This window comes from Rhinopithecus roxellana, chromosome 3 (genome assembly GCF_007565055.1).
Source record: "Rhinopithecus roxellana isolate Shanxi Qingling chromosome 3, ASM756505v1, whole genome shotgun sequence".
Classification (NCBI taxonomy): domain Eukaryota; kingdom Metazoa; phylum Chordata; class Mammalia; order Primates; family Cercopithecidae; genus Rhinopithecus; species Rhinopithecus roxellana.
Genome location: NC_044551.1, coordinates 67,452,876 through 67,466,026, shown reverse-complemented (window position 1 = coordinate 67,466,026; position 13,151 = coordinate 67,452,876). Strand labels below are relative to the sequence as shown.

The 13,151-nt window shown below is 39.4% G+C and overlaps 1 protein-coding gene across 2 annotated transcripts in view; it reads right to left on the bottom strand.

Annotated features, from left to right (window-relative positions):
* RAI14 (retinoic acid induced 14) overlaps nucleotides 1–13,151 on the bottom strand; it is a 177,297-nt gene that overhangs the window by 2,550 nt on the left and 161,596 nt on the right. For both annotated transcript variants that reach the window (XM_010384097.2, XM_010384099.2), the window contains 5 exons: nucleotides 10,883–10,937; nucleotides 7,909–8,027; nucleotides 5,536–7,071; nucleotides 3,544–3,693; nucleotides 272–337 (listed from right to left, as the gene is read on the bottom strand). In XM_010384097.2, coding sequence (XP_010382399.1) covers nucleotides 272–337; nucleotides 3,544–3,693; nucleotides 5,536–7,071; nucleotides 7,909–8,027; nucleotides 10,883–10,937 — 1,926 coding nt within the window. The remainder of the gene's footprint in view (nucleotides 1–271; nucleotides 338–3,543; nucleotides 3,694–5,535; nucleotides 7,072–7,908; nucleotides 8,028–10,882; nucleotides 10,938–13,151) is intronic.

The window sequence follows — 13,151 nt, the reverse complement described above, 5'->3', positions numbered from 1 at the left end:
GGCTGCAGTGAGGCAAGATGATGCCATTACACTCCAGCCTGCGTGACAGAGTGAGGCCCTGCCTTAAAAGATGGGGCTGTTCCTGGTAAACAGGGCACAAGGCTCCTGACATGGAATCCAAAGCAATGCAAAAGGCATATTCGGGCTTTCCAGTGGAAAGGATTCTCCTCTAATTCTTGTTCATTCTACTAGTTAAATGATGGGAGTTCTGTCAACATCTGCTGCCATATTTCTTTAGGATGTCCAGATACTTCAAGGGGCATAACCATACCTGCACAGCATACAGAAGATGCATTCTGTAAACTGATATGACCTCCTGGTGTTGTTTCTTGCATTCCTAAAAAGGGAATATTTCACATTGTTAATGAGCTTAGGAGATCTTTAAAGAACAAAAACAAAAAACTATGAGAAAGCTGCAGTCAAATGCTCCCCCAAGTGGTCCCCTCCACTTTATGCTAGCATCGGAAGTTTCTAAAATTGTTGTGGCCTTACTGGCTTGTGTATTTCTGAATACTTGTCAATAATCTTAGGGAAAAAAGTCTTGGTAGGTCAACTCGAGAAAAACCTGTATAAAAAGGAATTACTATAATCCCGTTTGGTTTTAAAAATATATGCACTTTGGGAGGCTGAGGTGGGCGGATCACTTGAGGTCAGGAGTTCGAGACCAGCCTGGCCAACATGGTAAAACCCCGTCTCTACTAAAAATACAAAAATTAGCCAGGCATAGTAGTCGGTACCTGTAATCCCAGCTACTCAGGAGGCTGAGGCAGGAGAATCGCTTGAACCTGGGAGGCAGAGGTTGCAGTGAGCCGAGGTCACGCCACTGCACTCCAGCATGGGTGACAGAACAAAACTCTGTCTCGAAAAAATAAAATATATATACGTGTGTGTGTGTCTATATATATGTGTGTATACATGTGTGTATATATATGTACACATACTTATGCAAAAACAGCTACATTAAATGTAAATACTGCAAGGAAATACATCAAATGTAAAAAGTGATTATCTCAGAGTTATTGAATTATGGAAAATTTTTATTTATAGGAACTTGTTAAGAGTTTTCTGTATTTTTCAACTTTTCTACAATGGCCAAATATGTACTAATTTAATTTTTAAAGTCTGTTATTTTTAAGGGAATTATTGATTACGTACTATATGGCCAGTGTTATATAATCCCTGGGGAGCTCAATTATTTAGCTTTCAGTGTACCAAGGAGGCAAAGAGGGTGGTGGCCCCAGTCTCCAGTGGTTCCTCAATACAGCCGCTGATGCTTCTATTTCTCCTTGTTGAGCTATTATTCCAGTTCCTCTCAGTGGCTGTTTCAGGGGTCTTTCTCTGAAACTCTTGTTCTAAGAGCCTGTCCTCTCAGAACATGAATGAACATCATGAAAATTGAGACCATCATATATGGATTACTTCAAAAATGTACAAAAGTCCATAATACCAATTCTTCCTTCCCCCCATCAGTGTCAGAATATGAGGTATCTTTCCTGTTATTAAGGGACACTTTAAAACCTGTCCTTTAAGTTCACACCATAAGAAGGCACATTTGGCACTTCTTTCTGTGTTGTTCCCTCCCCCCCTTTCAGCAATCCCTACTCAATTATTTATGATTTTATCATCGGATCTGTCTTCCTTTCTATCCCTGCTTCTGTCATCATTTGCTTGGCTTCAATATCTGTGCGAATGATCCATCTAACACCTGAACCTCTCAGTTCCTCAACTTCAGCTTTAATAACATGCTCCTCTTTGGTTCAGCAACTCCTCTCACGGCCGTAGCCCTGCGTCTGTCATTACCACCTCTGAAATCTCAATTGAAAGCATCCCTCACCCTAACCACCACTTCCCATCTTTCCAGCAAACTTGCTTCAGGCTTCCCCCAACCCCTGCTGCGACTGCTTAGCCCCACCAGATACCTATCTACTTACTCACTTCTCTAGCAGCCAGTCTACTGCTGTCCAGATTCTATCCTCCTCCCCATTCCACTGGAATGGTTCTCACCAAGGTTCCCAAAAGCCAGCTAGTCCACGTGTCAGTCCTTGCTGAGCAACAACATACTCTTACTCAGGCCTTCAAGACTCAGCACAAGTATAACTCCCGTAGGAAGCTTTGCATGACTCAGCAAGATTGGGTAGACACATTTCCTGTGTATATCCACGGTATGCTGGGCATCTCTTTGTTGATAACTTATATAGAGTATAAACTCCATGACGGCAGGGACTGAGTCTTACTCATTTTATATCATCAGCACCATGTATAATACTGACGTATAGTAAGAGCTCAAACACATGTTGCATAATTACAAGAATTACTGTATAAACCAATAGCACTTTACCTACAAGTCTGTAATGCCATTTTATCAGAAGAATGACCTGCAGAACACAGTAAAGAGCAGCTTCTCCTCTCCTAAGTATCCACCATTGTTAGAGCTGTTTCCTCCAAAGCTAGCATTGAACTTTGTGGCCAGAGTAAGGACTGCTGAAACCTGAATTCACTACATTTAGGTCTATTCTGAAGAAATCATCAAATCCATATTCTGTTTGTATATGGAAGTTAGAGACAGTCCAGGACAGATTAACTCTGGATTTTAGGTAGCAAACGTAATGTACCCATGCCAACTCAAACCTTAACAGATACTGTGGTAAGCTAAATAATGGCTCTCAAAAGATGTCCACATCCTAATTCCCAGAACCTGTGAATGTTACTTGATATGGCAAAAGGCATCTTGCAGATGAAATTAAGGGTTTTGAAATGGAGAGGGAGATTATTGTGGATTATCTAGGTGGGCTTTAGATGTAATCACAAGGGTCCTTATAAGAGGGAGGCAAGAAAATCAAAGGCTGAAGGAGGAGATGGGAAGACTGAGCAGATGCTGGAGTGATGTGCCTCAAAGATGGAGGAAGGGGCCATGAGCCACGGAACGCAGGCAGCCTCTGGTAACTGGAAAAGGCGAGGAACCAGCCCTGCCAACAACTTGAAGTTAGTCCAGTGAAAGCGATTTTGGACTTCTGTTCAATGCAACTATAAAATAATACACTCGTGTTGTTTTAAACAAATTTGTGGTGATTTGTTACAGTGGACCCAGGAAACCAAATTAGATAAGGAAGGGCTTTCCTGAGTGAAATAAGGAGAGGGGCCAAGAAGCAGCTTCAGATATATAGAGATGCAACTACTAGAGATCCTGGCCCCTAACAAGAAAAAGCTCTTGCCACTGCCAGAGATGCGGAAAGACTGTTGCAGAAAAAGGAAAAGGGGTAAAAAGTTAGGGTATGAGTGAGCATGTAGCCTCCTCCCACTGTCCTGTCAGTTCTTTCCTTCGCAGTGAATATCTGATCCATTGCATTGGTGATAAACGACTGGCAATTCCACCAGTGGCTCCCTCTTTCGCCCTCACTGAAGAAATCAGTCAACTGCTCATTGAAGTACATTCCTTTGGGCTGGGAATCTTTTTGTTCATGCCCACTTGCCCTAGCAGCTGAGATGGTACGGAATCTGCCAGGCCCACCACCCCAAACCAGGCAGCAGAAACAAGCCCACTACCGCCAGCTGGTTCTGGAGCTGTTTGACTTGCTGCTGCAGTGCCTCCAGCTGCTGACTCTGCCTTTTGGATGAGCTTGTTGAGTAGGAGAGCTGGGAGAGGCTGTTCAGGGCCTCCTTCAATTTGGTGACTTCCTTTGACATCTCATTTATCTAGGAACAAAGGAAAATGGTATTAATAGGCAATAACATGTCTGCAAAGCAAAATTTCATATATTTCTAAGCCTCAAACACAGTCATCTCTTTTGGTCTCTGGGACTTATGACTTTGGAGCAATTCCCTTTTAATACATTTAAATAAAAAAACTCATAAAATGAAACAGATAACAAAATCAGGCAAACTAACAAAGCCCGCTACATCCATTAGGTTCAGATAAAGGCCCTTGAATTACATATTATGTTTTGGTGATGGTGGTAACAAAAGCTGTGATGTTGGTTTCCTACTTTTAAAAGGGGTATGATTGAAAAAACAATCAGAATTAGGATTTCAGGCTTTATTTGGAGACAGCTATATTTCGTCCAATACTGCTGACACGGGCGATCAGGAATAAGGCCTAGGGAGCCTGATATCTCTGGACATCTTTCTTTAAAGTAAACACAAGTAACTCCCCACTGTACCCCACCACTCGCTAATCCCCGTTTCCCTGGCTGGTAAAGCTCTTTTGAAACACTCATTACAAAAGAATAAAGATAAGTAGTCTCTAATGAATGCCATTTGGAACCTCCGAGACAGGGGACTAGAGATGCAGAGCTGACTGAGGTGTGGAACCATCCCCCCGAACTTTCCCTTTGCTTCCCTCCTTCCTCCAGCAGCATGACCAGCACCATTTCTTGTGTCCAGTGCCATCTCAAACTGCCGGGTCCCCACATTCCTCTTCCTCTCCTATATACCTGTCAAAGGAGGGGCCAGCGAGGGTAGCTTTTACACTGACTTGAGGGGAAGCTGATGGACCTTAGGGAAGCAGGATTAAGTCTAGGAATATTTTAGTTTCATATTATGGAGGAATCTGTTCTGAATCCAAAAAAAGAATTTGAAGTTTGAGATGGATCACAAATACTTTTCAGTTTGCAAGTTCACTTCTGATCCCCAACACTGGCAAAGCTTCTGTAAAATGATTTTTGAAGGACAAATATGCATCACATATGTGAAAATGCTTTAGTATAAGGAGAAGTGGCCAAAGATTGATGTTTGCTTATTTATTATTTTTTGAGGCAGGGTCTTACTCTGTTGCCCAGGTTAGAGTGCAGTGGCGTTGATATGGCTCATGACAACCTTGACTTCTAGGGCTCTAGTGATTTTCCTGCCTTAGCCTCTTAAGTGGCTGGGACTACATGCTCGCACCACCATGCCTGGCTAATTTTTAAATTTTTTGTACAGATGGGATCTCACTATGTTGCTGAGGCTGGTCTCAAGCCATCCTCCCATTATGGCCTCCCAAACTGCTGGAATTAGAGGAGTGAGCCACTATGCCCAGCAGATGTGTTTTTAAAATATAAATACCCAACAAAGTATTCTTTTTTTTTTTTTTTTTTCTTTTTTTTTTAAGATGAAGTCTTACTCTGTTGGCCAGGCTGGAGTGCAGTGGCCTGATCTTGGCTCACTGCAACCTCCACCTCCTGGGTTCAAGTAATTCTCCTGCCTCAGCCTCCCTAGTAGCTGGGATTACAGGCATGTACCACCACGCCCAGCTAACTTTTGTATTTTTAGTAGAGATGTGGTTTCACCATGTTGGCCAGGATGGTCTCAAACTCCTGACCTCAAGTGATCTGCCCACCTCAGCCTCCCAAAGTGCTGGGATTATAGGCGTGAGCCACCACATCTGGCCGATCCAACAGACTATTCTTAATGTGGCTTTGGGGACAGATAAAGTTCATGTGCAGAGTCTCTGAGCATTCACTCCAGTTTAGTGCCAACACTAGAAGTATTTAATATAGTAAAAGCCGAAGAGACTAAGACTTATTGCTAGAAACCCAACAGCAATGCAGTGTCACCAACCTTTTTATCTTTATCTTCCTCCAGTTTTGAAGAGCTCTCAGAATATCTTTTCATTTCTGCAAGTTCTTCCTGAGCTTGCTGGAATTTTTGCAGAAGTTCATTTACTTCTTGATCTTTAGATTTCAAGAGAGTCTGAATATTTTCCTTTTCTCTTTTCACCTGTGAGACCTCACTTCTAATCTGGGCAACCTCTGAATGGACCTTCTCTTTCTCTTTCACTGATTCCTTTAATTTCGATGCCAACACACTCACTTCACTCTCTAAGGATGACTGGAGCTTTTCATAGGAAGACCGGGGTACCATTGCATCAGTCATAGCAGCTTTCTCTTCTAAGAGTTGTTTCTCCAGCTTTGCTACTTCCACTTCCTTGCTTGCAAGGTGTTCCTTAAGATTGCTTATTTTTTCTTCCATCTCTTTTGCTGTAGTCCGTAGCGTGGTTATCACTTGCAAATGTTCTGTGATAGAGACAGAGTTCTCTTTCTGTGCATCGACCAGTTGTTTGAGCTGGGTCAACTCGTTCAACACTTTTGAATACTGAGACTTCATTTCGGACAGTGCATCTTCTGCTTTAGCCCTGGACACGTTTGTCAATTGCATCAGTTTCTCATGCTCTGCTTTATGGATATATTCAGCTGTGATATCCTCTAGAGATTTCCTCTTCCTGTAATCCTCCAGTTCAGCCTGGGCTTCTTTGTACAGCTGTGACAGCTCGCTCACCTGTTTGTTGAGTTCATCTATCATCCTATTCATGGCTTCTTTCATGTCCTCAGCTTCATCACTGGCTTCCTGTGTCATCTGACTTTTTAGTGTGTCTTTTAATTTCATGATTTCTTCTTGGGCCTCTTGGTATTTCTCAAACAAAAATGCTTTCTCTTTATTCATATTCTCAATAACAGAGCAATATGAACTTTTCATTTCCTCGTACTCTTCCACAGGTGGCTTAATCACTGTACCTTTCTCCCTCTCTACCAGTTTTTCCTCTAACTCTCTTACTTTCTCTTTATTTCTTTCACTTTCTTCTAATGCATTCTGCAGATCCTGCTTGAGCACATTTATTTCCTCTTCCGTGACCCTCAGCTCGTGGAGATGTGAATAATTATCCATGCTCTCAGGTGAGACAAGACCCAGTTTCATCTGCTTCTGCACACTAAGGACTTCTTTCATAGCCTCCTCATATTTGCTCTGAGTTTCTTTAAGTTTCTGGCTGAGGTCAGAGCTGTTCTCTGAAATCTCAGTGTTGTTTAAGCATACCAGTTCTGCCCTTCGGGACTGGAGTTCAACCTGTAGCTGTTTTCTCTCTGCTTCAGAGCTCTCTAATCTCTTCTGTAAATCTTGCAAAATCTCTTGCAGTTGCTGAATTCTGACGTCACTGTCAGTAGTGGATTTACCTAAAGAATGTATTAAGACAGGTGGAGATGATTTGGAGTCTGGGGGAGTGGTTTCACCAGGTTTTCCCAGGGATGGGCCCAAATCAGTTTGGGTGGAATGATATGAGTCAAAGCTTAGGTCTGCTTCTGCCTCCTTGGGTGATTTAGCCTAGGAAAAAAAGCAAGAATTAAGTAATACCAAAGGGGTGGTTAGCTAAGCAAGCAACAAGAATGAGAGGAGTAAATCTGCAGCTTTGGTATGGGAGAGTAGCATGATCACTTTGCCTGTGTATTCTCATGCCATGAAAAAAGATGGTCTGGGACATGAGTGGGACTAATGACACAAAGCTTGCTTTGGGTTCTATTGGGACAGATGATTTGTGTCACTTTGAAAACAATAAAATTGTTTACTCTACAAAGCCTCCGATTCAAAATTTTCCTTCATTTCTGTTATCATTCTGCTTGCCAAGAGGGGTAATGGATATATAGTACAGCTATTTCTTCTTATTATTTTTTGGTACAGCCATTTCTTATCAAGCTCTTAAACCTGTTAAGTGATCAACTTTACTAAATGAATGGATAATATTTTATATATATGTACACATACACACATATAATTTAAAACAAAATTTTAATGTGTATATAACATCAAAATATAAAATTTTATATATAAAATTATACGTATCATTCTATGTATATAGTATATTTTATATAGAATTTTTCTATAAATTTTGTTTACATTTTATTTATATAATTGAACATATAGAATTTTTAATACTGATCATACTATGTGTATAATCATATATAATTTACCAGTTGAATAATTTACAGAAAGAGTTAATGAATAACACTCTCATGAAACAAATAATCTGAAACTATAAGATACTTAAAGCTAATATTTAAAAAGAAACTAATGTACACATTTAAAACAAAACACATCTGACTACTGAAAAGACCAAGAGCTTGACTCTACAGAATAGTCCATGACAGCAATCTATTTATATACCTGTAATTTATCTTGTAACTCCTTATTGTGTAAGGTAAGGGAAGCAACTTTTGCTTGCAATAGGGCAAGAAGATCTTGTTGGTCAGCTTCAGAACTTATATCCAATAAGCTATCAGCACCTTGGGAAAGAGAAAGCCATTTAAAATAACATAAAACAATTAAACTCTTAGTTCTCTAACCTGAGACAAATTCACTTCCTAGCCTAATCCAGTTCTTCTTCCTGGTCCTAACTATAAAACGCCCTAGCAGCTGGACGGATGAACTAAAATTTTCATATACTGGGGTTTCCTTACTGTGGATTGCTAGCACAATACTAGATACATGTGTATACAAGGCAATTCCGAAAATTGATGAATTTGGTCATATATTTCCTATTCATTTGCTTAAGTGTCATATCTAGGTTGTTTTTGGTTCTTCCCTGTGCCTTATAAGTCTCAATTCTGGGAATTGTTTTAGAAATGTCTCTGGAATCTGGTTTATTTCTTTGCACCTACCACCATTACTGTAATTCAGACTTTATCACTTTACTTGGAAACCCTGCAAACAGCTTCCCAACAAATCTCTGCCCCTCTCCTCTTCCCAGTGAAACTGTAGCTTGCACAGCAATGTCAGACCAGTCTTCCTAAAACATACCTTGATTGGGTCATTCCTTTGGGTCAAGTGCTTTCATTATTTTCCCTCCAAAAATAATTTTCAAATTCCTTTATCTGGGTTCAGACCTCTATGATTTGGCCCCAGTCTACTTCTTCAGGTTCATGACGCTGCTACTTTTCTAGATTCCTGTTTTCCTCAGATTCATGGTTCCCATCACACACTCTACATTCTCAACACATGGCTGATTCTTTCATTCTTTATCCACAGGATTGCCCTGCAGAATCTCTCTGCCTAGAGAATTCTTAGGCATCATGTCAAACTTTGCCCAGTACCTGAAGCATTCAATGACCACTCTAGCATGAAACTGTCTTCTCTGAATCCCACAGTAATCCCTGTTGGAAACCACAACTTTCTGACATCCTACTGATTATCATGCTGAAATTACAACCTAAGGAGTGCTATTCAAGGTGTTCACTGAGATAGCAAACTTCCTCCAGAAGGCAATGCAATGTACTGCTTCCTTCATCTAGAAAGTCCTACAAAAAATATGTCAGCTGGACAAAACAATGTGCTTAGTGAAGTAACTGTGTGAATTTCTGGTCCAAACTTAATATTATTACTTGGTGAGGTGGAATCTTGCTCTGTCACCCAAGCTGGAGAGCGGTGGCATGATCTCGGCTCAACTGCAACCTCTGCCTCCCAGATTCAAGCGATTCTCCTGCATCAGCCTCCCAAGTAGCTGGGACTACAGGTATGCTCAATAATTAACTATTACATAAAATCTCAATAATTTTATGTAATAACTAATTTTTGTATTTGTAGTAGAGACTGGGTTTTGCCATGTTGGCCAGGCTGGTCTCGAACTCCTGACCTCAGGTGATCTGCCCACCTCAGCCTCCCAAAGTGCTGGGATTACAGGTGTGGGCCACCACGCCCGGCTCAAACTCCCTAATTATTATAGCTAGTACATACTTTACCCACACTTTGAAAAGCACTGATCTGCTTTTTATTTTCTCACGGTCATGTAATGCAAAGATGAAAACTTTAATCTTAACTTGGAAGGATGCAAAATGACCTTTCTTCATAGAAATCTTTGCTTCTCATCATAAGTCTGTTGCCTAAATCCCAGCTTTCTGAGTTTCCTTGACATGAAGTCTGGTGAATGTGAAATGAACTAGGGAATTGGGAGCATAAATGCAATTCTAAGAAATAAAAGCTATTTCTAAGATACAGTGAATGTTTTTTGAAGTACCCAATGTAACATTTGTTTAGTTATATCAACACTGATCTCTGCCAGGAATTAGAAAGTTTAATGTTTCTGGGGCCATGTGTGGTGGCTCATGCCTATAATCCCAGCCACTATGGGAGGCCAAGGTGGGAGGATCACTTGAGTTCAGGAGCTTGAGACCAGCCTGGGCAATACAGCAAGACCCCATCTCTAAAATAAATAAACACATACATACATACATACATACATAAAAAATATTTCTAAGGTCTGCAAATTAAAGGCTCCAGACACCTATGAAATACACAACTGATTAAGACACTGAATGCTGGAGCAAAAATGGACCATTGAAATAATTTCTTCTACATTTTAAGTGGATTCTAAAGACACTGTATTACATTCTCAGAGGGTAAATTATTCTTAGGAGGCACTCTTTAACAGACACAATGAATTAAATCCTATGATCATAAAGGCAATATGATTACATATGATTTCATGAACATTCTTGTCTTTGCATGTGTCTACTTAAAATCCACAGTAGAAAAGTTAGATGGGGACAGTCATGGAGGTGGCATGGTGGGTTCTCCCTTCATGAAATAATGTGCTGCTCAGGTGCAAAGAGTGTGGTTAGCAGACAGCAGAAGCCTATGGACCTCATCTGAAAATAATGTTTTTAAATGCGTAAGATAAAATATACAAGCTACAGTAACTTAAGAGCTTATTTGATAACAATAACAAGATCTGGCAGCAGGTCTAATAACTGCCATAATTTTTAGTAGCAATATTGTAAGTATTTCAAGATATCCGCAGTAACACTAAGGTGAAAGGAATTCTCTTGGTGACAAAATCACTGGTCTACAAATACCACTGGGGCTTATTGCCTGTATTCATAATTGAAGGAACTGCTAACATATAGTTTGGGACAAATGAAAATAAAGATGTCTTTTTCAAAATTCAAATTCAGAGACTCTTTAAAATGCAGGTGAAGGCACCCTGAAGTACAGAGCACATCAGCCTGTTCATTACTGGCAGCTCTGTGTGGACGTGCTGGCTCGTGACCTTTTTACGCAGTACCCCAGCTTGGCCTTTGCTCTCTTTAAATGGACATGAAACAGTTGGGTTGAAGGAAAAAAAACAGATGCTTCCTCATCTTACCTGTAGTACTGTCACTTAATCTGTCTTTGTTTTCTCGTATAGAACTGATCTCAGCCTATTGAAACACAAAAATGACTTAAAGAACATTTCTGAATGTAACATTGCACAAAAGAATCAAGCAGACTTTTCTCCTTGAGCTTATGCAGAGCGGATCTGGTATTATCCTACTAGAAAAGTAGCTAGAAAATCTCAAAGAAAGAAGATATTTTAAGCTATAAATGAGTAAAAGTGACAATTATCCACTAAGTTTAATTTCTAAAACATTAGAAGTTCCAGAGGGTATATCAGAAGTTTCATTTAGTGAGTACAATGCAAATATATTTAAGATTACAATAATTTTATGTAATTGCTAATTTACTGAGTTATGTACTAAAAACTGAGACGCAAATACTGCTTTCATAATGAAGTCAAAGAGAAGTTCTATATGTCTGCATTATACATTGATTGAAATATTTTAAAGCAGATTTTTTAGCTTTATCATTTCATAAGTTATCTGCTATTAAAGTTATTATTAACCTTTCTAAGGGAAATGGTAATAAATATCATTTAGTCTTAGATCGGCAATAGATTCCCTAAAGATTTTCTCTAATCCTTTGTCCCTGAATATCTGTTAACATACTGTAAAAATTCTTGGAACTTCAAAGCCACACTCTCATTTCGAAACATTACAGTGACTTGCTAAAAATTACAGTGTGGCATCCAAATGAGCCAGTCAATGATAAGATAATTTTTCAGCCAAGATACCTTTGTAAAAGCCCAAATGCTAAACAATAAAGTGGATTATTTTTAGTAAGCGCTTAGCTTTACAAAAAGCAGTCCTTTCACTTTTATAACAAATTTACTTGTTTTTATATTCTCCACTATATAAGGTATAATAAACTGCATCCAGCTAAAGTTTACAAGTTGAGGAGGTTTTGACAGACGTATATCTATGGAACCAAGACTGTAGTCAAGATAGAGAATCTCTTCATTATGCCTAGAAGTTTCTTCTTGCCTCATTACAACCCCTCCTTGCCCACGTCATTCCTAGGCAACCACAACTCTCTTTTTTTGTATTTCTTAGAATTCCTATAAATGGAATGTCATCTGTATGAATTTTTTGGTGGCTGGCTTCTCTCAGCATGATGACTTTTCCGATTCAACTATGATGTTACTTGCACTACAGTTCGTTCCTTTTTATTGGCAGATAATATTTCATTATACGGGTATATTTCATTATCCTTATTCACTTGTTGACGGATATTTGGATTGCTTCCAATTTGGGGAGGTTGTGAATAAAGCTGCTACAAGCATTTGCATACAAGATTGTGTGTAAACATGTAATTTCATTTATTTTGGTAAACATCTATGAGTGGATGGCTGGATCATATATTAGGTTTATATTTAACTTTAATGAAACTTCCAGCTTTCTAAACTGTTAATAGTTACTCCATTTTAGATTCTCACCAGCAGAAAATGGAGTTCTAGTTCTGCCACATCCTCACTTGGTAGTTTTAGTCTTTTTAAACTTTAGCCATTTTAAATATATATCACTTTTTTTTTTTTTTTTTGAGACGGAGTCTCTGTCGCCCAGGCTGGAGTGCAGTGGCGCGACATTGGTTCACTGCAACCTCCGCCTCCCGGGTTCAAGTGATTCTCCTGCCTCAGCCTCCCGAATAGCTGGGACTACAGGTGCGTGCCACCGCACCCAACTAATGTTTTGTATTTTTAGTAGAGATGGGGTTTCACCATGTTAGCCAGGATGGTCTCGATCTCTTGATCTCGTGATCCAACTGCTTCGGCCTCCCAAAGTGCTGGGATTATAGGCGTGAGCTGTGAGCCACCATGCCTGGCCTAGATACCACTTTTTTCTCCTGCCTAAGCTAACATAGGAATAAATGTCACTTTTTATCTTGTTTTTTTTTTTTTTTTTTTTTTTTTTTTTCAGAAATGACAGTCTTTTATACTCTACCTCTGAAAAATCATAATTTGTGATATGATTCTTCGGATTGCATTGCTTCTTTGAGGCACAGTCATATCAGAAGATACTACGGTACTAACTATAAGAGTATAGTTGCCTTGTCTTATATAGAAATTTATCTGAAGAGTTTATTAGTAAAGTCTAAAGTGAGCGAAATGATAGGTTGATAGAATCTTTTTCAGATTAATGTGTATCTAAGTTAAAAGAAAACATCTTTAGTAATTCCAAATAAGGAAAAGTAAGTAAATATACAACATTGAAATTTCATGTTAACAATTATAAATTTTATTTCCCCCTGAGTACAATTTC